Below are 27,292 nucleotides of genomic sequence, written 5' to 3'. Positions count from 1 at the left end.
GCAAGCATACCCCTGAACTTGACCTTCTGAACTTGTTGCGTGAATTGTTATGCTTTTCGAGTGGCTTATTTCATTGTACATTTTAAAGAAGGATGTTTTCTTGTGTATTTTAATCATGTATGTTTTTTATTATTATTGTAAACACCTTAGAAGCCATTTTGGCACGTATGCAATATATAAATTTAAATGATAAAGTGACTAAAAATAATAACGTTGGTGACAAGACAGCCCTCAGTGCTACAACCCCTTCTTCCTCAACCCCCAGGGAAAGGCAGTCTCCCCTTCCCCCCATCTTGAAGAGTTAGGCCTTCCTTAACCTTTTATATCCTCCTCCCCGAAGATTTGTATAGCTGGCTAATGTGGTTTCTGAACCAGAATTGTGATATCTGGTTCCTCCCACAGGATCTTAGCACCTTTTATATTCCGCCTCTGCCTTGCCCTAGCTCCCACTGAGTCACCAACAAGTTCTGGCTAAAAAGCAAGGAATGACAGGCTAACACTACAAGCCAGACCAACAAAAGAAACCTCTCGCATGACAAAAACTTTCCCTCCCATCCTGCCCCCACAACTGCATGGATTATATAAAGGCTGGTGTTGGACATTCAGACAAAAGTTCCTGCTCATCCACAAACTCCAGTGTGTGTTTTAGGACAAGTCACTGTCTCTCAGCCTAGTCAACGTCACAGGGTTGTTAATGAGGACAAAATTGGCTAAGCCTATACTTGCTGCCTTGATCTTCTTAGAAGGAAGGCGGGATGTAAACAAGGCTGTACTTCTTAGAATTAGTAAGGTAAAGGTAAAGGGACCCCTGACCATTAGGTCCAGTCGTGACCGACTCTGGGGTTGCGGTGCTCATCTCACTTTATTGGCCGAGGGAGCCGGCGTACAGCTTCCGGGTCATGTGGCCAGCATGACTAAGCCGCTTCTGGCGAACCAGAGCAGTGCACGGAAACACCGTTTACCTTCCCCCCTGGAGCGGTACCTATTTATCTACTTGCACTTTGACGTGCTTTCGAACTGCTAGGTTGGCAGGAGCAGGGACTGAGCAACGGGAGCTCACCCCGTCGCGGGGATTCGAACCACCAACCTTCTGATCGGCAAGTCCTAGGCTCTGTGGTTTAACCCACAGCGCCACCCGCGTCTTAGAATTAGTACAAAGCGTCTTAGAATTAGTACAAAGCAGCAAATACTGCATGGGCTTTAACCCGGGAAGTCATGAGTTCGAATTGCTCAGGTTACATAACATCATCTCAGGCGCCTATTCATAAGATGTTAGTAGCCTTTATTAACAAATAGTGCTTGAAATATGCAATAAATGTGAGAACTGACAACGGCAGCAACAACTATGCTGCTGCTGCTGCTGCTGCAGTTTTAATTGCAAAGTTTTAATTGCAGTGGCAAGGTTTTTATCGGTGGTTGCAAGAACAAATGATCCCTATATTCTAAACAAAATGCTTGTTTAACCTGGAGGAGGCTGTATGAATTGTGTATTGCTTTGTAATGATTTGTTGGGTCTCTGGACCGTAATGAAGATTGATGATGAGTTTTAATTGATTGCTGCTGTGGGCTCCTTTGGAAGCAATGGCAGGATATATTATTATTATTAATTATTAATATTATTATTAGTTACATTTCTGTACTACCCTTCAGCAAAGATCACAGGTTGGTTTACCACAACAATACATACCATAATAGCCAAGAAAAACAATAACCCCCTCCACACATGGTTTAAAAGGCCATAGATTGTTTAAGTAGCCAAAGGCCTAGAGAAGGGGAACATTTTTGCCTGGCAGCTAAAGATATGGAACGAAGGCACCAGGCGAGCCTCCCTGGGGAGAGCATTCCACAAGAGGGGAGCCACCACAGAAACGGCCCCGTCTCATGTTGGCGCCCTCTGGGCCTCCTGTGGAGGAGACATACGAAGAAGGTCCTCAGGTGATGATTGCAGGGACCGGGTCAAGTCATATTGGGAAAAGGCAGTTTTTGAGATATTGTGGTACTGAGCTATTTAAGGCTTTATAGGTCAAATCCAGCACTTTGAATTCGGCCTGGAAACTAACTGGCAGCCAGTGCAGTCAGGCCAGGATGCTCAGGCTATCTTGCCCCAGTGAGCGATAATAAATCATCATAATAAATATCAAAAGAACATTGAAGCAATGCACAAAACAGAAATAAATATAACACAATAGCAATAACCAGATGAAGTCCTATTAAAACAACATTATACAGTTCCAGAATAAATAGCAACCAGGCCAGGATTATCCTGCTAGAAAGGCCTAGCGGAATAAAAATGGGTTGTGTCCAACCTTATTCATACTAAAGAGTAGATCCATTGAAATTAATGAGCATGACCAGATTCAATACTCTCAGTAGAACTTAGCTGGCGACAAACCTATGTCTTCAAAAGCAGTCAGAATCCCCAAAGCGTTGGCATCTGCCTTAAATTCATCAGTGGGGACTGCTTCTCCAAAAGCCACAGGTTCTGCTTATACAATGGAATTTCTCTTCCCTCTCCCTGACATCTGCTCTGGAAGTTCCCCAAACCCTCTGGAGCAAATTTGGGCCGGGGGGGGTGATGTATGCCAAGGGTGCCCAAGAGGGGAGGCTCTGTTGTGGAACACAACCCTTTATAGTTGGATTTAAAACCCTCATCAGCATTGCTACAGAATGCATGTCAAGGGCAAATTGCACTATAATAAGTGCTTCCAACGCCTCATGACTGCAAGTTATACACTGAGATGTGATAGCTGCAGATGAGTCAGATCTGCGGCCATGAACTGCCTTGGAACGTCCTGGACGAGAAATCTGTTTTCAGGTTATTTGACCTGCTTTTGCCTGCAGCCAGGGTTTTTTTTGTGTGTGTGTGTCTATAAACCTCTGTTGTTCCATGTTTATGTGGCGACGCAGAAGAAACCACAAGGAATGTGGAACAGATGCAGAAAGGGAGAGGGTACTGCTCCACATCCAAGTTGCAAAAAGACTCCGCAGGGCAGACGGACGGGGCAAGTCCAGTCGGCAACTTGTGTTAAAAAAGAGGAGAAAGCTGGGGGGGGGGGAGAGAAAATGGGGTTGGGGTGGGGGAAATCTCACACCAAGTTTTACTGGAAAGTCTAGCAGCACAGCACCTCTGATTCTAATCTGTCAAAAAAGAGAGGGAGAGAGGGAAAAGGAGAACCTGGCAGGAATAAATAGGACAAGATTCAGAAATGGAAAAGAAAAAGAGAGAGAGAGAATTATTGGCTGCTGGGAAATTATAGACTTGGGCACTTGGTGAAAGCTACAGAATCGAGAATGCTTAATAAGATGACAAAAAACCATTCTTATCTATCGTTTGGTGGAAAAGCAGCCATTAACTTTACAGTGGCTGCCAGCTCCTATGTCGCTGCCAGCTTTCCACCGCTACATTTCCACCCGCCATGACCTAGGAGGCAGCCTTTTGAGACACACATAGTTTGAAGTTTTCATTAGCTTCCGTCAGATTCTTCCAGGCATACATTTCAAGTTGCAAAAAAGTAGGTCATTTCCCTCCTGCCAACCCCCACCCCCATGCAGCAAACTCTTGCCCCATCACCCACCTCTCGTTTATAGTCGTTTCAACATAATTGGTTACGGTGCTGGCAGCCTTTGAAGCAGCGGCTGCATCAACATGCTGCCGGCTCACAACTGCGCCCGAGCATGCGTCTAGAACCAGGAAAAGTATCCCCTGGCCATGGAACAAGAAAAGGTCATCGTTGACCTGCAACACAGAAAAGGGAAGAGTTAGCTGCAGGCAGTCTGTATGCAAATATCAAAGGGTCCTATGTAGCAGTTTCCAGTCTACAGTTGGAACTTAACTAAACTAAGCTCTTGTCAAATGCAAGGAACAGTCTGGGAAATTTGTGTGTTGCAATGGTACCTCGGTTTAAGAACAGTCCGGTTTAAGAACGATTCAGTTTACAAACTCCACAAAACTGGAAATAGTGTCCCGGTTTGAGAGCTCTACCTCGGTCTAAGAACGGAATCCGAACGGTGGAAGGGTACCGGTGGCGGGAGGTCTCATTAGGGAAAGAGCACCTTGGTTTAAGAACAGACTTCTGGAACGGATTAAGTTCGTAAACCGAGGTACCACTGTATTTCACTTTATCCCACCCTTTTCGCAAAGGGATGAGGGCATCCTAGAACAAGGACTGAGAACCCCTCCAGAAGTTGCTGGACTACAACTCCCATCATCCCCAACCACTGGTGATGGGGGGCGGCTGAGTCCATCATCATTTGCAAGGCCACAGGTGGCCCATCCCTGGTGCACATCAGACCCCACCCATTTATCCTTCCAGCCATCTTGGTGAGGGTGGGGTTATATCATCCAAAGCTAGTTTGAAGTCCATATCGTGATAGCGGTTTCATAATTTTTGACCTGGCAATGTATCGCAAAGCGTGTGTGCGATGCAAAAATCACAACAGAATAAAAAAATTGCTTCCGGTAGCACCTTAGAGACCAGCTAAGTTTGTTATTGGTATGAGCTTTTGTGTGCATGCACACTTCTTCAGATACACTTCTTTGTATCTGAAGAAGTGTGCATGCACACGAAAGCTAGGCAGAGAGATAACAACCGCTCACTTTTCCCAGGCCTGAATATGACCCTCTAAACGACTATAACCCTCTGCCTCTCACTGTAATGCATTTGGTAAAGCTGCCGTACCTATTTGCACATACCTTAATAAAAGCCGCCTTTGAGTAGTTCTCCAGGTTTGCTCTTCTGACAGACTGGATTTGGATCCGAAGGTATCTAACTGAAGGTGTACTAGTAACAGCAACCTGCAATTATAAAGGAAGAATTGCCACCTCAGATTAAACACACAACATTCATTGCCTTGGGATGTTACAGTGTGAAACCCTGCAAGCTCCCATATGTTGTCAGGCAAGGACCCCCATTAAAGGTAAAGGTAAAGGTACCCCTGCCCGTACAGGCCAGTCGTGTCCGACTCTGGGGTTGCGCGCCCATCTCGCTTAAGAGGCCGGGGGCCAGCGCTGTCCAAAGACACTTCCGGGTCACGTGGCCAGCGTGACAAGCTGCATCTGGCGAGCCAGCGCAGCACATGGAAACGCCGTTTACCTTCCCGCTAGTAAGCGGTCCCTATTTCTCTACTTGCACCCAGGGGTGCTTTCGAACTGCTAGGTTGGCAGGCGCTGGGACCGAGCAACGGAAGCGCACCCCGCCGCGGGGATTCGAAGCGCCGACCTGACAATCGGCAAGTCCTAGGCGCTGAGGTTTTACCCACAGCGCCACCCGCGTCCCTAGGACCCCCATTACACCCCCCCCGAACCATTGGGCTATGCTGGCTGGGGTTGGCAGGAGTCATCACCAAGGATTGAGATAAATCAACACTGCTGAAAGCTACCTTGAGCCTGAGAGACAGACAAATTTCAGGGAGAGTAACTCCCTCAGCGGCCAACAGCTGGAAACAAATTGTTTTATTTTTGAATGAAAGTGCTTATGTGCTGTTCCTCTCGTAAAATATCAAGGCGGTGTGCGGTAATATCAAAACCATTTCAAGCAGTGGAGAACCATGAATGGCTACTCTAGAAAAGGCTGAACACAGGCCTAGCTGCAAAAATAAAATAAAATACTTCCAAGTGTGCACATGACTTGACCCAAAGAATTCTCCCTCACAGAGCTACAATTCCCAGCACCCTTAAACTACAGCTCTCAGAATTCTTGGGAGCAGTATAGGGTGTTCTTTAGATGTGCTTTAAGTGTGATTTACATGCATGGTGTGTACTCAGCTCAAGAGACAGCCCTTGGAGGTCAACCTGTAGCAAAATGGCACACTGTGGAGTACAGTCATACCTCAGGTTACAGACACTTCAGGTTGCGTTTTTTTGGGTTACGGACCTGCCGAAACCCGGAAGTACCAGAACAGGTTACTTCCAGGTTTCGGCAGTCACACATGTGCAGAAGCGCTAAATCACGCTTTGCGTGGCGATACCCGCCCCTTCCCACAGATAGAGTAAATAAAGACACCGGACACCAGAATTAAGGTTAATGGGCGAAAAATGGCCACAACTTTATTGATTACAGGAAAGAGCGGTATTGGCTTTAGGCATTGGCCCTATCAGACTATCGGTATAAAACCGTGAAGGGTTAAGCACCAACAGGGGGAGCCCCTGAGATGCACATCCCTAGGCGCTCCCCGAGGAGTTACCGCTCGGGAGCACGCTTTAGGCCCTAGCCTCCGTAGGTTTCGGACGAGGCGACGCCCCCCGGAGTCCTTTAACGAACTACCCTTCAACATTTGGGGGAGGTGATGGCTTTCCTCCCCCCCAACTCATTTGCATAATAATAATTCCCCTGCCAATGCCTAACCACCAAAACCAAAGGTGTTGTGACGTTTTGCTACGAGGTAGGCGAAAAAACCAAGTGGCTTCCAAAATACAGCCAATTAGCCAAATGGAAAAATTCCTACCAGGCCCCTTACGGCGACCAGCCGAAGCCCATAGCAAAGTCCAAATGCAACCTAGAGGGTGGGTGGGTGGGAAACCGCAGCTGCTAGAAGGAAGGAAAGGGGCGAGCTAGGGCTGCCCCGACCTTAAATTGCCCCCTAGTAAGCCCGCCCCCACTGCCAGCCGATTGGCTGGTGGAGTGACTAATGAATATTGATGACCGGGAATTCCCTGAGTCCCGCGGGACTGCCGCCAGCCCCGCGAGGATGTAGGCGGGGCGTGAGCCCGCAACTCCCCCTCCTTATGTCGGGAGTGGCTTTGCGCATGCGCGGAAGTGCCAAATCACAACCTGCGCATGCGCAGACGCACCACTGCGGGTTGTGAACGTGCATCCTGCACGGATCACGTTCGCAACCTTAGCGTCCACCATATTCCTGTTCAGGGGTCCAGACAATCATGGACTTTCCCAAGATACTCCATCCTACTATCTCCCCCTTGTTTTGTATCTGCTGCCCCCCCCAACCGTCAATGCCACTGAGCACGCTCAGTCCTCTTTACCCCTATTTGACAGTTCTCCCTCCTCACCATTTTTATCTTTTTGTGCTTCTGCAAATCCCTTGGGGTTCCCCCGAAGCCTGTGGATACCTCCCCCTCCTGTATGCCATTTTGGCTACAAGAGGATTCGCGCCAAGAGAAAATGCATTTGCTATTAGTACATGAGATGGAATGCCTGTGGTCAGGGTGACAACCTCATTCACAGTTGCTGGGAGACTTCAAGAGAAAACAGCTCGGTTCAAAAGGTTGGCAGACCACATGCAACAGCCTGCAGGGGTGTGTGTCTAGCAGTGCAGCCCCACCCACCCCCAAAATGCTTGCAACCAAGCAAAGGATCACATAAAGGCACTGGTTTTATGAACTGGTTGCCTCTGCACAATAGTTATACCACACATATGACAGTATCTGCATTTATACTCCGTCACATATGGAGGAACCAAGTTTACAGACTCCTGTACAGACTGGAAAATTTGTCAGCAAGCTCTAGGGACTTACACCAGGATATGCATGGGATTCACAGAGTGTTGGGGGCAGGCCAATAGGGGCATTTGTTGTGTGGCTCCCTCATGCAAGTCCCTCCCCCCACACCCAATATCTGCATAGGAGGCACAACACTAGGCCTTTCAAATGACCCAAAGTGGCAATTATATTCCTAAAAATGAAGTCAGAGGGTACATCATTCTGCAGATGGTTTAAGGGTAGCAATTTTGCGCAACTGCAATTTGGGACACTCATGGCAGCCGCAGAGCACACTGTTTCCCTGTAGGGCAGGGGTGGGCACTGTTTTTTCTCTCACGGGCTGCATTCCTTCAAGGATGATCAGTCAGGGGTCGAATGCCAACCACAGACAGGGCTGAGCCCAGTAGTGGGTGAGCCCACATTCTCTCTCTGGCTGCATACACAACTATACCATTAGAGCACACTGGAAGCACATTCTCTCCCTCAAAGAATTCTGGGTACTGTTGTTTGCCCCTCACAGAGGGGTTACCATTCCTAGCCAGTGGCGGAGCTTCATGTTCTGGAACCAGGGGGCGGAGAGCAGGCGGGGCTGGCACACATCCTGGGGGCATGGCACCCAGCGCGGGTGGGGGGCAGCCACGATGGCACCCCACCGGGGTTGCGCTGCCGGGGGCGGTGCGCTCCCCCCGCACTCCTCTTCCTCCGCCAGCGTTCCCAGCAACCCTTAAACTCCAGTGCCCAGAATTCTTTGAGGAAAGGATGTTCTTTCAAGGCATAGTGTGTACACAGCCAAAGCCTGCTGTTTCTTTTTCTGCCTCAAGCCTCTTTCCACCCCACACAGAGGTCTGAACTTATCACTTGCAGAGAGCTTTCTGAAATCAGGCGGAGGGTCACGGGATACACAAAGGAGACCACTGGATCAACACCCCACCACACCGTGTCTCTAGCTAATAGGGCCTACGGAAAAGGCCTCAGCACAAGATGAGGGAGGGGAAAACCAAAGACCAGTTTGACTCTGGATAATCTTCAGTCTGCCATAGCAATGGGAGATCCTACCTTTCAAGCAACGAACTCTGAGATGCGGGACGGGGGAGAAAATGACAAAAGCAGAAAGGCTAAGAAATATCTCTGATGATTGTAGCAAACTAAGGATCAGTACAAGAATGATATTCTGTAATTACCACCTTGGGTTGTTTTCACAAGTGTAAGGTGCAGGGAGGAGAGAACAATCTTTTAACAATTTGTCAACTTGGAGTGATAACTGTAAATACAATTACTTGCAGGATTGCCTGACCCCCTTATGTGCTCACTTGACTTCTTTGATATGTGGAGCTGGCACTCTTACAGGTGCCATATATTACTTGTCCCGCACTTGTAAGAAATTAGTTTTTTTTAAGGGTGGCAGCATCTACACTTTGGAACTCCCTGTCTAGTGACACCAGGAAGGCGTCTTCATTATGCACTTTCAACACCTGCTTAAAATAATTTCGTTCAGGCAAGCCTATCCACATAGATGTTGAAGTGATTTAATCTTTTTTTTTTACAGTTAATTTTTATTATTGTAAAATGTTTTTAACTAAAAATTCCAATTATTTCTTGTAAATTTAGTTCAATAAATAAAAGGTTCCAGGAATAACAGGAGCTTGCTCGGATTAGCATGAGGAGATTAGCTGTACTGCATTATTAAATCAGAAGAACTGTTAATTGCCTGGGACTCAAGTTTCCAAAGGAATTTTAATTACATTTGCTAAGAGCTTGCAAGCAAGGTATTTTCCACAGATTATATATTTAGGATGCACTTGCAATTCTTCTGTATAAAATACAGTTCTCATGGGCTGTTGTCTGGCTACAACAAAAGGAAATTACCCATGTACAATAGAGAAAGGGAAGTATAGTTTGCACAACTATTCTAGAAATTATTTTTAAAAAAACTTTCAGTAATATTCAGGATGAAATTACAGGGACAGGAGCCCAGGAGAGTAGCAGCGGACAACATATCCCTGCACTTTGCAGTTGGGGTACTGCTAGGGGTGACACATGCCCCAAAAGTGTCCTTGGTACATACTAGATGCCAGGCTTTTGGTGTTGCACCTCCAACCCTCTGGAATCAGTTACCAACTAAAATTAGACAAGCACCTCGTATTTTGACATTTAGGCCGCTATTGAAGACGTTTGCTTAAGAAGGCTGCTACTGAAGGTTGACCCAGTCATTTTATGAAAAAACAAACAAAAATTCAGCAATTGTAGAAATGGTTTTATGGCTTTTTCTTTACTGAGTCAGTCGTCTTTTGCATCTCATCTTATTTTACTGCAAACCGCTTCAGTAGCCTTTGGTTACTGTCTGCTCAGTTCAAGTGCTGCTACGTGTTGAAGGAAAACTTACTCTCCCCTCCCTTTTACTGGTTTTGCATCTTAAAACAGGACTTGGGATTGTTCAGCCCTTACTATGGAAGACTGTTCTCTAAAGTAGGACACAGGGTCCCCTATACAGTGGTACCTCTGGTTGTGAACGGAATCCGTTCCGGAGGCCCTTTCGCAACATGAAAAGAGAGCAACCCGCAGCGGCGCGTCTGCACACGCGCGGGTTTCGATTTGCCACTTCTGCGCATGCACGTGACATCATTTTGTGCTTCTGTGCATGCGTGAGCGACGAAACCCAGAAGCAGTGAATGGCAACCCGCGCGTGTGCAGACATGCCGCTGCGGGTTACACTCTTTTCATGTTGCGAACGGGCTTCCGGAAAGGATCCCGTTCGCAACCGGAGGTACCACTGTATAGGGGACCCTGTGTCCTATAGAAGCGGCGAAACCTTTCCGGTATTTCCGGGTTGCCGCAGGATGTAACCTGAAAGAACGTAACATGAAGTGGACGTAACATGAGGTATGACTGTATTAGACTGTTATACTGAGGCCCCAGCTTAAGAACCAGGCATTTTGGTCAGAATGGGCCTCAATGTGAGGGAGGGACAATGGGAGCCAGGGACCTCTCCCCAAGAATTCCCATAGAACACCTATCCTTGTCCCAATTCACCCAATGGAAGAAGAACTCTATACTGTACCCAAGGAGCCCCACATTGACTGCAAGGCATAGTCTGGTGCTGAATTCTTGCGGGCTGTGAAGCTTTCCTTCCGATGTCTTTTTCCCAAAAGGGATTAGGAGCACAACTCCAGGGACGTCCCACGGGCATCGAGGCTGTTATCTTAAGGCGTTCGCAGCCGCGTTGAGAGCAGTAGCTGTGGCCTTTCCGAATTTCATGTGCTTGAAGTTGGACAAAGAGATACCTATTAATATGAAGAGCATGACAAAGGGGGGAAATTGAACCACAGTTGCTAGTCAAGTTCACACGTCACACTAAACCGTAGTTTAAAGCAAAGCTACGGTTTAGTGTGAATGAGCAGCAGTGTGCTGTTGCATGCAACTCAGAGAGTTCCTGCAGCACTCCTCCTCCACTTCTGTGGCTGACTCAGTGTAGACAAAACAAACCTGAATCTGGTTTGCTGCATCATCTTGAACCTAGGCTTCATCCTTAGTGAGTTCATGGTAGAAGCAAAATTAAAACCCAGAGACTTCCCAGTTTGAAACTCTTTCTCTTAGCGATACATAGGAAGAAGTTTCCTTCCCTATAGACCAGCCTAGGGATTAAGATCAGCAGTAACAACATCCTGGAAGTTCAGCATGGAGGGCAGAGCGCACAGTAGTTTATGCCAGGGCCTTCTCAGTGATGGCTCCAAAAATGTGGCACTCCCTCCTCATAGAGGGACACCTGGCACCACCTCTTTTCAGCTCCTGCTGGCTGCTGAAGATGCACCTCTTTATCTTGACCCTTAAAAATCGAAGAATTGATTTCAATGTCCTTGCTGTAAAGTGTTGCATGGGCGACTGATTTGGGGATTATGGTTTGCGTTTTGTTTTTATGTGCTATAACCTGCCATGAGACCTTTTGGTGAAGGATGAGTAAGATAATAATGATAATTTAATACTCTTTTAAAAAATATCGCTTATTGATTTAAAGCAATTAATAGTGTTATCGATTATTAGCATGCATTAAGATGTACCTGAAAAAAGTGAAAGGAAGTGAAAGGAAGATTCACTCTCAACATAAGCTACAAAAAAAATAAAAATATCACCTGTTAACCTAAAAAAAAAAGAAAAGAAACCAGCCGTAATTTGCTGCTACTTAGTAAACTTGCTGAACCCTGGGATTCCATTCAGATCACAGTCAAAATAAATAAAAGTAATAATCAAATCCATGTGCTGAGCTCTTAAGGACAACAGATGACACGTCCTCATAAATAACTGCAACTAGTAAAATCCACACGCTGGTAAACAAGAAGTTTACATAATTTGGGATAACGCGACATACAGTTCTACAAGGAAGGACTAGGCAAAAACAAGCCTTTCCCAGTTCTCATTGTGAAAGTTGCAGGTACAAGAGAGTCCTTTCCGATCTGGGACATGCAACGCACTCCAAGCCTTGATGGGTCAATGGTGTTGTGTCTAAACATAGAACTCAAGGTTCTATTTTTAACTCGGCATTCATAAATCGAACGCAGCCTCCGTGGTCAGAGTGAAGCAATGCAGATGCAGAAAATACATTTTTGAACACGGTGTACATTTGCCCTTTAAAAAAAACCCCAAACCCGACTTCAGCAGATGATTCTATTGTCTCCCCTCCAGTCACAGTGGGCTTAAAAATAAAAATTTAACTACAAGCATGTGGTTTACACTGTGGACCAAACATATGTAGCTGTTACTATTATTAGTAAGCTTCTTTATTATTGATACCAGAGAAGCACTAAAAGTTCATAACTGAGCTTGGGGACACATAAATAAACACATGTGCATCACATAGGCCATGATAGCACTGGGGCCGTACGGAAAGCACAGTAACTCTGTGGTACATCACATGCTATGCATACAAGTTCAGTCCCCAGCATCTCCAGGTAGACACGGAAGAAATCCCTGTTTGGCAGCCTAGGTGTGGACAGAGGCAGGCAGACCAATAGTCTGAGTTGGCATAAGCCACCTTAGTGTGCCCTATGCTAGCTTAGAGCTAATACAGGTTTATTAGCAGAGTAACTACTAATCCAGGGGTCAGCAACCTTTTTCAGCAGGGGGCCGGTCCACTGTCCCCCAGACCTTGTGGGGGGCAGGACTATATGTTGAAAGAAAGAAAAAAAGAACGAATTCCTATGCCCCACAAATAACCCAGAGATGCATTTTAAATAAAAGGACACATTCTACTCATATAAAAACGTGCTGATTCCCGGACCGTCCGCGGGCCGGATTTAAAAGGCGATTGGGCCAGATCCAGCCCCCGTGCCTTAGTTTGCCTACCCATGTACTAATCCTTATTGCTTGCACCATCACTAAGACAGTTTTAATACATATTAAAACCGTGATCTTCTGTTACATTTTAGCACGGACAAGAATGAGCTCCCAGCCTACACAAAATAGGAGCATGCACGGCTTTTAATGTCTTGAGTCACCTGGGAAGTCAAGTGAGACCATACTGAATGCTGGGGGGATGCTAAGGAAACTTCCCTCAAAAGCAAGAAGTCCCCAGTTCAAATTTCATCTCTGCCATGAACCCAGTAATAGATTTAGGTAAGCCCTCTTTGCTTCAGTTCCATCCCCAAACTCTGCAATATGGAAAATAATATTACTGTTTTACCTTACGCAGTAGCTGTAAGGATTGCAACTAGACTATGCATGCGAAAGACTTTAAACACTTTGATGGACTATACAAATGCTCAATATTATCATTATCACCCTAATTCTGTCCAATGGCACGTGCGTGCACACACACACTAAACATGGACTTGTTATACTCTGAATGGATCCGCTGAAATGAACAGGAGCTAAATTAGCCACATCCATTAATGTCAGTGGGTCATCTCAAGAGCATGACAAATATCAGATACAACCCAAAGCATACAAAACAGCAAAAAGAGATACTTAATTCATTGTTATGCTAAAATATATTCAGCATACCGAAAGCAGGGGGACTATTAGAGGCTAAGTAAAGAGTAGATGCGGGTGGCGCTGTGGTCTAAATCACAGAGCCTAGGGCTTGCCGATCAGAAGGTCGGCGGTTTGAATCTCTGCGACGGAGTGTGCTCCCGTTGCTCAGTCCCTGCTCCTGCCAACCTAGCAGTTCGAAAGCACATCAAAGTGCAAGTAGATAAATAGGTACCACCGAGGCGGGAGGTAAATGGCGTTTCTGTGAGCTGCTCTGGTTCACCAGAAGTGGCTTAGTCATGCTGGCCACATGACCTGGAAAGCTGTCTGCGGACAAACGCCGGCTCCCTCGGCCAGTAAAGCGAGGTGAGCGCCACAAACCCAGAGTCATCTGCAACTGGACTTAATAGTCAGGGGTCCCTTTACCTTTAAAGAGTAGAAAATGTAGTGGTCCGGGTTCAAATGTTTGTAATAAACTTTAGATGGAAAAATGGACAGAAGACCATTTTTCCATCTAAAGTTTATTGCAAACGTTTGAACCCAGATTAGGCATCTCACATCAGATTCAATATACTCAAAGTGGTGATGGTCACCAGCTTAAATAAATAAATGGCATTCAAAGCTAGTAAGACAAAAGAACATAGCTAGACTACTGAGCCATCCAAATCAGTATTGTCTACACTGACTGGCAGCTCTCCAGGGTTTCAGACCTACCTGGGGATACTGCAGGGACTAAGCCTGAGACCTTCTGCCTTCCAGGAAACTGCTCTACCAATGAACTACAGCCCTTCTGGTCATATGCATGGAGGAAAAGGCTGTTAATGGAAGCTCCACCTTCAGATGAAGTGCATCTCTGAATATCAGATGCTGGGGAACAGCAGCAGGAAAAGGCAAGCCGCCTTCATGTTTCGCTGGTGGGCTTCCTACAGGTGACTGGTTGGCCAATGTGGAAAGAAGGATGCTGAACGAGACAGAGCTTTGTGTTGTCTATGCTTTTGCCTCTTTGAAACTTTATCGGGCACACAAGAAAATAGGTGCCATTCTATGGGGTGGAAGTAAAGTATTCCACTCTGAAGAATGGCCTTCTTCTAAACAGCCACATCTCCAAATGCAGCTTCTGGGATGGGCAGAAGAAAATGCAACCCTAAGGCTCCCTACGAAACAGAGACATCATGTCTATATTTAGGAGAAGGGGTAGCAAGGGAGATTTGGAATAGAATAGCTGGCACATTAAAAATCTGTCGATTGCTCTGGGCTTCCAGTGCACAGAGGGGATTTCTCTGCTATAGATTCTCCACCAATGCAAATGGAGAAGACCGCCCATGCAGGAGTTCCTGACACACAGGCCCCTGAAAGTGATGCTGGGGAATAGGGCACACAAGTTTGCCTGTGAACCATGGCCCATTGGCGGTAGAGATTGACCTGATACATCTGTGCTCTTTAGGGAAGGGCGATGGCTCAGGGGTGGAACTTGTGCTGTGTATGCAAAAGGTTCCCTGGCAACTCCAGGTAGGACTGACAGAGCTATCTGAAGGAGCGTCTCCACCCCCATCGTTCTACCCGGACAACTGAGGTCCAGCACCGAGGGCCTTCTGGCGGTTCCCTCACTGCGAGAAGCCAAGTTACAGGGAACCAGGCAGAGGGCCTTCTCGGTAGTGGCGCCCGCCCTGTGGAACGCCCTCCCATCAGATGTCAAAGAGAACAACAACTATCAGACTTTTAGAAGACATCTGAAGGCAGCCCTGTTTAGGGAAGCTTTTAATGTTTGATGGATTACAGTATTTTAATATTTTTCTGGAAGCCGCCCCAAAGTGGCTGGGGAAGCCCAGCCAGATGGGCGGGGTATAAATAATAAATTATTACTATTATTATATCTGAAACCATGGAGAGGACCAACAGGCTGACTCAGTATAAGGCAGCTTATGTTCTTTTCTTTATGTTTTCTCAGATGACAGGGATTAGGTGCATGCAATACAGGTCTTGGCAACTCACTGGCAGCACTAACGGCAAAGGAAACGGTGCCAGGTAGACAGGATCACTCACCCTGATGTGTTGTCGAAATAAAAGAACCGTTCATCAGTCCCATTCAGCACACTATGGTGGGATGAGGCTGCCTGGTAGCGCATTACGCTGTGCGCTCTCCCTGTCTGCCGCTGGTAAATGTCCCCCACAACAGTGAACGCTGTTCCCTTTGGGTAACACAAAGCAACGTGGAGCCAGTCTCCCCTGATGGCAAAAGAAAAGAAGGTTAAACATGTACACTAGAGAAAACTTTTCTCATTTTTCAAGAAACTGGCTCCAAGCTGAGAGATCTATCTTCAAGGGGGGTTGGGGTGGACCATGAATGTGCCTTGCAATCCCCAACCCAGCCCTTTCTCTCGCACGCCATGAAAGATTCACATCTGCTGCTGGTTATTATTACTGGACTGGCAGAACATCCAGGGAAGCTGAAAGGAAAAGGCTCCTTTGGTTCTTCAGGCGCCTGGATTAGGCCTCAGACAGTTGCCTCAGGACTGCTTTGCAATGACTGGCGTCTCATAAATTGTGACGAGCAAATAGATTTGTTATGAGAACTCAGTGTCTGGGAGCATCAGGGAAGAGGCCTTAGCTCAGGGGTAGATCATCTGCTTTGAATGCAAGTAGACCTGGGAGAGAAGCCTGTCTTGAAACCCTGAAGAAATGCTGTGCATCAGGGTAGACAATACTGAGCTGCAGTCTGACGCAGTAGAAGGCAGCTTCCTATGTTCCTAAGCCTCCAATAGATACCATATTTTTCGCTCTATAAGACGCACCAGACCACAAGACGCACCTAGTTTTTGGAGGAGGAAAACAAGAAAAAAAATATTCTGAATCTCAGAAGCCAGAACAGCAAGAGGGATCGCTGCGCAGCGAAAGCAGCAATCCCTCTTGCTGTTCTGGCTTCTGGGATAGCTACGCAGCCTGCATTCGCTCCATAAGACGCACACACATTTCCCCTTACTTTTTAGGAGGGAAAAAGTGAGTCTTATAGAGCAAAAAATACGGTATTTCCTCCACCTACCATGAAAGAAGGTGGCAGGTGGGAGGGTCCCCCATGTTGTTAACAATAATGTGGTGAATTCAGTTTAGTGGGCCTGTGAAACTTCCTATCAACTGAGATTAGACAGGTATCCTCCTTGCTGAAGTTCAGGTACATGGCTAATTTCTTGTACAAGCAGGCATTTTTTTCCTGGGGCTTTTTTTATGCACATGGACATCGTTTTGGAGAATTCACCAGGCGTGGTGTCATCCATAAAATATTGTGCCATAAGCCTTTTTGTTCTTGTTAGGACCATCTTAAAGCTTTGTGGTTTAAGTAAAAGGCACATGATTTGGATAAAAGCTCAGAAAACACTGGAACAAAATGTACGATGGTGAATTTGTCATGGCTCTCTTCACAGTTAGCGTTCAAATAGGCCTCAGTTCAATTTACCACGAAGCCACAAGTGGTTTCAAACGTCACCTTCCTCATTCATATATAAACTCCTGTCTCCCAAAATGGCAGCCATCTTTCTGATGACAGCCATACAAGGAGAAACAGAGAAGATCAACCTTGAGGCCCTACACTCCTGTTCATCCTCTCTGTATTAGTTTCAGCATCACCATGGCTACACGGGCAAGCAAGGTGTAAACCCTATATTAGGCCAGGGCCAACAACCAAGCTATTAAAGGAAACAGCTCAGGGAAAATTCAAAACAGTGAAACCTTCCCAACAAATGTCTTCCTGGAATTCATGCAACCTGAAGAAGTCTTGCCAGAAAGAACGTGTTCTGGCCTGGTCACAATATTTTTTTAAAAAAACACAAACCAAGATCACTTGGGTAGTTTCTTGACCCATATTCCATTTTCAAAAACTGTGACTCATTGATGCTATGTGTGCATTCTGGTTTACAGAGACAGAGAGGGAAATGTCACACTGTTGTTTTGCCTTAATGATACATTCTTCTCCCAAAATTTGTATGTTTCACCAATTGTCTCTTTGGATAATCTGTATTTTTCGGTATATGGTCCTATTTTGGTGCTCCTATTTCAACTTTGGGGGAAATGTTTTTAAAACGTTGTGAGTGGCTGGGTTTAGACCGACAGCTTGCTGTAATGATGGCCCTGAATTGCAGATGTATGTGTGTGTACATCCCTGTTCACATTTAGGCAATCCAATAAGGCTCACATGTGCATTGCAATATATAAATGCTTATTCAAGTGCCCCTTAGTAGGGGGCACTACCATCCCCTGGACTTAGTGTCCCTATTCTGGGGCATTATGGGAAAACAAAATGGCCACCCAGCATGGAAAGTCCAGGGCAAGTGTCTTACATCTGCCTTGCTGAAGTGAGGCTTAAGGTTTTTGTTATTTATTCAATTTATTAGTTGCCTGCTACATGAAGGCTTCAAATACATCATACGTTTAAATCACATTCCCAAAAAAATAATACTGGGAACTGTAGTTTGTTAAAGGTACTGGGAAATGAAGCTCTGAGTAGGGTAAACTCCAGTTCTGATTGTTAACAACAACAACAACAACAACAACAACAACAACAACAACGTGGAGAAGGGGGTGCTTTAAATGTATGGTGTGTACACAGTCAAGAGTCTCTAAATGACTTACAAAATGTGGGACTTTTTTAAGCATAACATAAAATTGGTGGGAATTGTTGTTATCGGTGGCAGAATAAGAACACAGGAAGAGCCTGTTGGATCAGGTCAACAGCCCATCCAGCCCAGCCTTCTGTTTTCACAATGGCCACCCAGATGCTTGTGGAAAATAATAATAAACCCTTTATTGTCACTACACCACCTGTGTGCAGTGAAATTAAATGAGTCCCGTCCCCCCCATACACGCAGTGTTGTTCTTGCTCTGTGTGCTTGTCGGAAGTCAATTGCACCACTATTTTTTTCCATTCAGCAGCCCAACAGCCCATGGATAAAAACTGTTCTTTAACTTGTTGGTGCGGCTGACTATACTTCTGTATCTCCTGCCCAAAGGTAGGAGATTAAAGAGGTGCTGGCCAGGGTGTGAGTTGTCCCTAAGAATTTTCCTCACTCTCCTGAGGCAGCGGTCTCCCACAATGTCATCTAGCGAACTCCAGGGACAGCGCATGATATCATGGGCTGTATTCACCACTACCTTCCTGTCCGTGGCTGTCAAACCAGCGTACAACACTGTAATACAGTATGAAAGGACACTTTCTATTGTGGCCCAATAGAAGGAGATAATCAATTTTTGTTTGACATTGTTCTTTCGCAAGACCCTGAGGAAATGGAGTCTCTGTTGGGCCTTCCTAACCACCTGGGTTGTATTGATTTTCCAAGTGAGGTCTTCACTAAGGTAAACTCCCAGGAATTTAAAGGAAGAGACTCTCTCCACACAGCCCCCCCCCCCAATATACAACAGGGCTAGTTCCCCTCTCTTCCTCCAAAAGTCCAACACCATCTCCTTTGTCTTGCTGATATTTAGGTGCAAGTTGTTCTCTAGGCACCATGTGGAGACTTTTTGAACCTCCTCCCTATACGCTGATTCATCTCCATCTGTAATTAGACCCATTATGATGGTATCATCTGCAAACTTAATAATTGCAGTGGATGGATCAGATGAATAACTGAAAGCAGGACCCAAGCATAATTGTGCTCTCCCCGCCTGCGATTTCCAGCAGCTAGCATTCAGAAGCATTATTGGCCCTGACCATGGAGGCGAGATATAGTGCAGGAACCATCAGATCACTGGGGGGGGAAATACACCAGGCAGGCACAGAATCAGCACACAGTATCTCTGGACAACTGTTCTGGTGCCAGCATTGTCCAGCCTGGAGGCCTTCTGTATTAGATGGATGAGTCTCAGTGCTTCTCCACTTTTAATTATCCACAGTGCTCCCAATGTACGTAGCACTGCTTCAAGGCACCGTGGAACATTTAAACAGTTTCAAGTTGCCTGGCACCTGCTGCAATATTGCTGCCGTCCACCAACCCTGCCCAACTACATTCAGAGCCACCAGGAGCAGAGAGTGTTTTGCTGAGGGCTTCTTGAAACCTACAGCTGGCCTTGTCACCATCTCTGTCTCTGCGTACTAGATGAAATATTGCTGCATCTAATGGAAAATATGCTCTCTTTTGTTAAAAACAACAACACCACAGCAGGAAAAGCAGCAAATCTTAGTAAGAGACTGCCGGAATTCAAATAAACAAAGGGAGGGGGACATGATTTCTTCAACATGTAGCACAAAGTCATCTTACCTCTACCCCATTCTTTCTTTGCCAAAATATCCATTATTGTGGGGTCATTCTCTGTGCATATTTGGGCTTCTTCTTCTTCATTTTTTTTTTTTTTACACCACCACTTACTACTTCTAAAATTGGTCATGAAAAACAGTCTCCTGAAAGCAAACTGGATTTTCAAAGTCGCTCCCCCCTCTTCTGTCCCCATCAAAATCAACCCCCACCCCACCCCCGGTCAGTGAACTCACTTTGGCCAAACAGCTTGTAATAATTGCAATGGGAACTGTGTCCACAGATTCTTCACTCAGCTGTTGTTATACCCCACTCTTCCACGTTCTGTACAGATTCTATTTTTATTTAACACTTCTCCTTCAAATGGCAACATCCAAAATGTTGTAATGCTGCAAAGCAACTGCCAAATTCCCTGAATTTGAGAACGTTACGGTAGTCCTAGCTTCAGGAACTCAGTGAGCTTAAGATAACGCAACTTAGGGGAAAAATCCTTTCTTATAACAACAAGGGAATGGAATGGAATGGAGTCATTCTCCAAAAGAAAGAAAAGAACAGAGCAGTTGTGTCTGCAAATTTCTCCATTTGCAGTAAATTCACAACCGAAACGGCTTTTTTTTAAATGAGCAAATACCTAGAGGGCACTGTTTGATGAAGCTGCAATGGACAACAGAAGGTCTATGAATCTGATTTTGGTTTCCAAAGCCTAGAACAACTTGTCCTTAATTCTTTCTCCCTTGTAAAATATGATAGATCTGTTGACCTACTACGCAGGATGATGGAAAACCCAGGAATCAAACAGATCACGAAGGCCTGACTGGCGCTTCCCCTGCTGCTAATGCAACCTAAATTTATGTTTCATACTCTTTGTGTTTCCAAACTCATATTCGTTTGCCTCTATTTGTTTGAAAACAGAGGTGGCCAGTAAATCAGGACTGGGAGTTGTTAGGAGACCCCTAGTCACAGAGTTACAATTCGCAGAGTGGTTTAACAATCCATCCCTCTTCTCAAGGAACTTGGGAATTGCAGCTCTGTACAGGTGGTGGCACTGTGGGTTAAACCACAGAGCCTAGGACTTGCTGATCAGAAGGTCAGCGGTTCGAATCCCCACGACGGGGTGAGCTCCTGTTGCTCGGTCCCTGCTCCTGCCAACCTAGCAGTTCGAAAGCACATCAAAGTGCAAGTAGATAAATAGGTACCACTCCAGCGGGAAGGTAAATGGCGTTTCTGTGCGCTGCTCTGGTTCGTCAGAAACGGCTTAGTCATGCTGGCCACATGACCCGGAAGCTGTACGCCGGCTCCCTCGGCCAATAAAGCGAGATGAGCGCCGCAACCCCAGAGTCGGCCACGACTGGACCTAATGGTCAGGGGTCCCTTTACCTTTACCTTACGGGGGGAAGGGGTGTTCTAACAAGTCTCAGCACCCCTAGCAAACTGGAGGAAACCCAAGTTGTGTGATACGACTTTAAATGTATAGTGCAGATGGAGCCTAACTTAGGTCCATTAATTTCAAGGCATCTGCTCTGAATAAACTGTAATTGGGAGGCAACCCTCAGGCAGTAGACTGCATGAGGCATCCACAGCACTTCCAAAGGAAAACATAATAAATAATAATAATAATAATAATAATATTAATATACTGGGAACTGGGCAGAAAATTGCCAACAATCAAGAGGATTTATCCAGGAGTATGTGACAAGATTGCTGGGGTTTTTCCCCCTACTCGCTTCATTCCTACACCTTTAAACAACAGTCTGACTAATAGAAGGCTTTCCCCATCACATTTCCATGGCCGAAAAAGCCTTACCACCAAGACGTCTGCCTGAATGGCAGCTGTTAAAGGCACATGAGCAAGGCCAGAAGTTTTTAAAGAAAGGTGGCAAACCCTATTAGTAATCAAAAGACAGATTGTCTGTTTAAGTTGATGGTGCGTCCACTGAAATGAAACTAAACTTAAGTAGAAATCAAGCAAAGATAAGGAAATACATCTGTTTACTGTCTGTTCTAGCAATATGGTTCAGTTCACTTGACCATCAGGGTTTTATTTTCTTTGGCTTTTTATTATCAGAAATATATTTGCTTCTCTGACTTCCATTCCAAATATTTGCCTTTGAAGAAGCAAGGCTCAATATTAACCACTGCAAAGTTACCAAATAGCACAGCATCATGAAACATCTCCAAAAGTGGTGTTAAACTTTAAAAAAATTCCAGCGACAAGAATTTCAACTCTACAGCTTCTCTCCCACCATCACTGCCATCCAACAATCCAAACAGTGTGCTTCAGATATAATATATATAGATATAGCTCTGTTTACATCCTCCTGGTAATGATTGACAAGTTAGACCTAGTGGCTGTTTTGTGGTGTCTCTTTTTAATTGCAGTGTTGACATTTGCAGGGTTTGGCATGCCTGAGTGAAACACACACACACACACCTGGTGTAATGCTAAAAAAACAAAAAAAAAACCTGTATTTGGAAGGAAGCACAAAAAGGTTGTAATAGTCAAGAGCAGTGATGCTCAAGGATTTCATCATGGCATTTTAAAGCAAAGCAGCCCAACCCAACTTCCCAAAGCAACTCATGAATTGGAACGCAGGTGTCCTTGAGTCCTTGCTTCAAAAACCGTGCCAAACATGCATAGGAAAAATATATGCATATTTCAGGGTAAAAATCAAATGCAAACAAAAATGTGCATTTTGTGAGAGGGAGATATGTTTAAGGTAAAGGTAAAGGGACCCCTGGCCATTAGGTCCAGTCGTGACCGACTCTGGGGTTGCGGCGCTCATCTCGCTTTATTGGCCGAGGGAGCCGGCGTACAGCTTCCAGGTCATGTGGCCAGCAGGATTAAGCCGCTTCTGGCAAAACAGAGCAGTGCACGGAAACGCCGTTTACCTTCCCGCCGGAGCAGTACCTATTTATCTACTTGCACTTTGATGTGCTTTCGAACTGCTAGGTTGGCAGGATCAGGGACCAAGCAATGGGAGCTCACCCCGTCGCGGGGATTCGAACCGCCGACCTTCTGATCAGCAAGTCCTAGGCTCAGTGGTTTAACCCACAGCACCACCCGCATCCCTGGAGATATGTTTAAAATCATGCAAATCTCTATCTGGTGAGGGGGTTTTTAATGGCGAGTTGATACAAAAATGGGATGGAATGGATTGAATACATGTAAAATCAACATGCACCAGAAATAGACTGGTCCATCTGCATCCCTAAGAAGGAGACAGACCCAACCATAGGTTCCTCAGAGGTTTGCTGACAGCAGTATGAGAACCAAGAATTGCTTATGGTATGAATGCTTGGGTAAGTCCCCCATACTATGGACTTCTAAAGATTCTAAAGGCATAATCGGCCAATTGGTGCCAAAGAAGGACAGAACTTTTTTTATGTATGCCGCAACAGCAGCAAGAATACTCATTGCAAAGTATTGGAAGACACAAGATCTACCCACTCTGGAAGAATGGCAGATGAAGGTGATGGACCATATGGAATTGGCAGAAATGACTGGCAGAATCCGAGACCAGGGAGAAGAGTCGGTGGAAGAAGATTGGAAGAAATTCAAAGATTATCTACAGAAATATTGTAAAAATAATGAATGTTAGAATGATGTTGGATAGTAATTAAGTGGTTTCCAGCTGTAATGCTTTAAGGGAATATGAGAAAAGGGTTATAAATAGGTAAAAATTTAATATTATTACTTTTAAAGGATTTGCTGAACCAACAGATTGAAGTGGAATACAAAAAAGGGAGGTATGAGGAGGTCCGGGAAATAACTCAAAGGAAAATAGGTAATGGAAAATCTGTGTGTTTTTAACTATTTTTATTTTGTATTTTTGTCATTTTTTTTTTCATTTTTATTGTAATATTTAAAAAAATCTTAATAAATATCTTATAAAAAAAATAAAATAAAAAATAAAGATTTCATACCAGTTGAACTTGGATTTCTTTCCCTGAGAGAGGAAGGATCCTCTCTAGAGAGAATCCTGGGAAAGATCAGGTCCGGATTTTTGGCAGGAGCTCACACTGCATTCCGTTCAACAAAGGGTACATAGAATTTTCAGGTGGGGAAAGTTCTAAGGGATTGGGAATGGCTGTCATGCCAATCTAATGAATTTACACAGAGAGAATAGGTACAGAGTTGCCTAACGGTTTTGTGGTGGTGGCTTTTCAGATGGAATTGGGCTAATTATTTACTCACTTCAAAATTTGGTAACCTGGTCCTGCTGAATTTGAGGACCCTCCAGTTCATCCTATCTGGACAACTACTTCAAAGTCCAGCCAATGACATTAGGAAAAAAAGAAACCATGGTACCTATCACAAGCACAGGACACTTGCTCCACAGCATCTCTCATACTTTCTTTTTTTGTCCACCTCTAGCCAATATAGAAATCGTTGCTGCTGTTCACATCTGCTGTCAAGAATACTGCTGCCCAGAGTACCACAATACAGTGGTACCTCGGGTTACAGACGCTTCAGGTTACAGACTCCGCTAACCCAGAAATAGTGCTTCAGGTTAAGAACTTTGCTTCAGGATGAGAACAGAAATCGTGCTCTGGTGGCGCGACGGCAGCGGGAGGCCCCATTAGTTAAAGTGGTACTTCAGGTTAAGAACAGTTTCAGGTTAAGAATGAACCTCCAGAACGAATTAAGTTCTTAACCCGAGGTACCACTGTATATTATTTTGAGGCAATAAGGGAGATCAGTAGCTGATGTGCCCTTTCCAAAACTGACCTCTATCCCCACTCCAATGGGGAAACTACCAGAAGTGAAAGGGGAAGGATTCACTTTGAGATATCAATTAAATGTGAGAATCAGCCCTAAGGGTCCATATTTTGTATAGGCAATTACAGATGCAATAGGCACATGTTGACGATACAACAGACTGTAACCCCGAAGACCTGGTTTTTAACCAAGATTGACAAAGCTGTAGCTCAGCAATGCTTTGCAGGCAGAAGGTTCCAGGTCCAATCCCTGACTTCTCCAGTTAGGAAGAGGAGAGACCCAGGTCAAGAACCCTTGAGAGCTGCAGCCGGTCAGTGAAGACCAGAGATGAGGTAACTTTCACATCCACAGAGGACTGACTTTCTTCAGGGGCAACCTTCCAGAGGCAACCAATGGGCAGAGCAAAGAACACGACTCATTTCTTCTGTAGGCTATGCTGCAGCCATGTGAATGCTGAGGTTTCTTTCTACAATATAAACACCCCACATCCCTCCAGGAAGCCAAGAGACATTATCGAGTTCAAGAGCACTTGCAAAAGCACTTCAAGAGGGTGTGGAGTGGGGCTGGGCCCAGGGGTCAGTCCTGAGTGCCAGACGTGGAAGCCTGCAGTTGACCTCCAAGTCTAAGGTCTCTCTCTACTGAGCTAGATGGACCACTGGTCTGACTTGGTATATAAAGGAGTTTCCTATGTTCCTAAGCAATAGGGTGTCGCCACTGCTAAAGGTTGCATCCTTTGCCATTGCTTCCCCATCAGCTAGGAAAAGCAAGTCTGTTAATTCTGCCCACAATAGAAGGGGCCAAGCAAAGGGCTTTCAGAAAGAACTTTGGTGTAGGTCATTTTAGGTGGAACCATCAGCTGAAACACTAATTGGAATCCTAATTGCAGAGTGCATCAAAGCACTCAGCTGCTGATAGTTCTTAAGCTTGCCAAGAGGTTTTTCTGCCCTCCCATCCTCGTCCTCCTCCTCATTTACCCCTCCCCTACCAACTGTAAACACAGAGATGATTGCTCACGAGCCGGGGTGGAGAGAAATAAAATAATTATAGGAGCCGGGCATGTTTGCTGCAAGCTTGTTCAAGCCTGGTCTATTATCATCTCTTTCCCCCTGGAACACATCACTGCCAAGGAATTTAATCACTGCATGATTAACAGCTTAGAGAGCAAGAAAGAATAACACTTTTAAAGGAGGGTGTGATCAACAGAGGCGAGTAGGACACATGTTCATGAAGACTGAGCAAGAAGTAGCGTTGGCAAAGGCAGACTGAGGCATTCAGCAGGTGTGCATGAGTTCGGGGAACGTGCCCCAGACCACAGCTTCTTCCGGCAAATGCCAGGCCCGAGCTGTGGGCAGAGGTTGATTTAAGCACCTGCCTTCCCACCCAGCACTTCAAATGGCAGCTACCAAGCAGCTACCCACTCTGCTCCCAGTTGCTTACCTGGGCCCATATCATCTGCTCAGAGATTTCTTTTGGAGACCTGTAGTATGGCCTTGGTGCACCCTGAACATGCAAAATTCTCATCAGGGTTTCCCAAACTGGGGTCTCCGGCTGTTATTGGACTACAACTCCCATCATCCCTAGCTAGCAGGACCAGTGGACTGGAATGATGGGAAATGTAGTCAAAAAACAGCTGGAGACCCAAGATTGGGAAAGCCTACCCTAGTTCAACAAAACAAGTTACACTCCCAAGCAAAACTAAACTTCTGTGTCTGTCTATAAAACTGAAATTCGCCTCCTCTGTTTGCTACTGTTGCCTTCAAAGCTCTTCAAACACTCCCAAGTGCTGTGCCAAAAATTCCCCCTGCATTTCCCATCCACTCGAAACCATTCTCCGGCAATTGACCCTAAAAAAGGGGAAACTATCAACAAGGAGAGAGAATTGGTGTCTGCAAGAGTGTCCTTTCGTTTTACAAATCAGCTCCATTCTGCAGTTCTCCCAGATTCCCATACTTCAGACCAAAAGCCAGGAGGAGACAACATGAGGTAATGCCTCCCATGGGATTTTTCCAGGTCAGGAAGTGTGGGCAGCTAGGAAGGTTGCGGAGTGCTGGAGAAATCTTTAGCGGAAAGAAACACACATATATCTCTTATCTCTGAACCATAAAATAATCTCAAAACCGCACACTGACCCACATTATAAAGAAACTCCCAAGCACCCTGAGAATGAGGCAGGAAAATTGAAGTTTCTTTCACAGAGGGGAAAAAGCACTTGCAAGAAACTGGAGAGCAGATTTCTGCACGGCACTAGAATACAGTGGTACCTCTGGTTACATATGCTTCAGGTTACATACGCTTCAGGTTACAGACTCCGCCAACCCAGAAATTGTACCTTGGGTTAAGAACTTTGCTTCAGGATGAGAACAGAAATTGTGCACCGGCGGTGTGGCAGCAGCAGGAGGCCCCATTAGCTAAAGTGGTGCTTCAGGTTAAGAACAGTTTCAGGTTAAGAACGGACCTCCGGAACGAATTAAGTACTTAACCCGAGGTACCACTATGCCAACACAATCAGCCCACTTAGGAAACTGAATGGGGGGTGTTGAGGCTGAGAGATTCATAAGCTGTCCTACTGCAACCTTAGCAAGTTCATGGCCAAGGCAAGATTTGAACTGGTGGCTTGGGCCGGACCATGATTCATAGGTCTGCACCAGATCTTCAAGGATTCTCACCCTCTCTCCTTCCTCCTCTATTTCCCATAATGCCCAACCTAAAAAAAACCAGTCAGGTGAGGACTGAGCATGTTCATTGGGCATGGAATGGTGGCTGACTATTGGGGTGGGATGAATGGTCCATTGGCAGCACCCTTAACAAACCACAGTTCCCAGGATTCTCTGGGGGAAAGCCATGACAGTTTAAAGTGGCATAATACTGCTTTAAAATGTATAGTGCAGATGGGACCAGTGAGGGTGAAAAAGGAGCTGCCATTTTTAGCAGAGCGGT

General features: G+C 45.5%; 2 protein-coding genes across 6 annotated transcripts in view; both read right to left on the bottom strand.

Moving 5' to 3' along the window:
• The window catches only part of LOC308462531 (cell surface hyaluronidase CEMIP2-like), a 101,397-nt gene that overhangs the window by 8,156 nt on the left and 65,949 nt on the right, over positions 1–27,292 (bottom strand). For 2 of the 3 annotated variants that reach the window (XM_080980251.1, XM_080980252.1), the window contains 4 exons: positions 15,440–15,622; positions 10,494–10,716; positions 4,694–4,795; positions 3,576–3,736 (listed from right to left, as the gene is read on the bottom strand). In XM_080980251.1, the coding sequence (XP_080836377.1) occupies positions 3,576–3,736; positions 4,694–4,795; positions 10,494–10,716; positions 15,440–15,622 (669 nt within the window). Of the gene's footprint in view, positions 1–3,575; positions 3,737–4,693; positions 4,796–10,493; positions 10,717–15,439; positions 15,623–27,292 lie in introns of those variants that run through there. The other variant, XM_080980253.1, reaches the window with a different exon arrangement.
• CEMIP (cell migration inducing hyaluronidase 1) overlaps positions 1–27,292 on the bottom strand; it is a 168,297-nt gene that overhangs the window by 96,695 nt on the left and 44,310 nt on the right. The window lies entirely within an intron of this gene.

The sequence above is a fragment of the Podarcis pityusensis genome (assembly GCF_964106645.2).
Source record: "Podarcis pityusensis genome assembly, chromosome: 14".
NCBI classification, from domain to species: domain Eukaryota; kingdom Metazoa; phylum Chordata; class Lepidosauria; order Squamata; family Lacertidae; genus Podarcis; species Podarcis pityusensis.
Note: the sequence above shows the minus strand (reverse complement) of the source record. Positions and strands in the feature narration are given on the sequence as shown.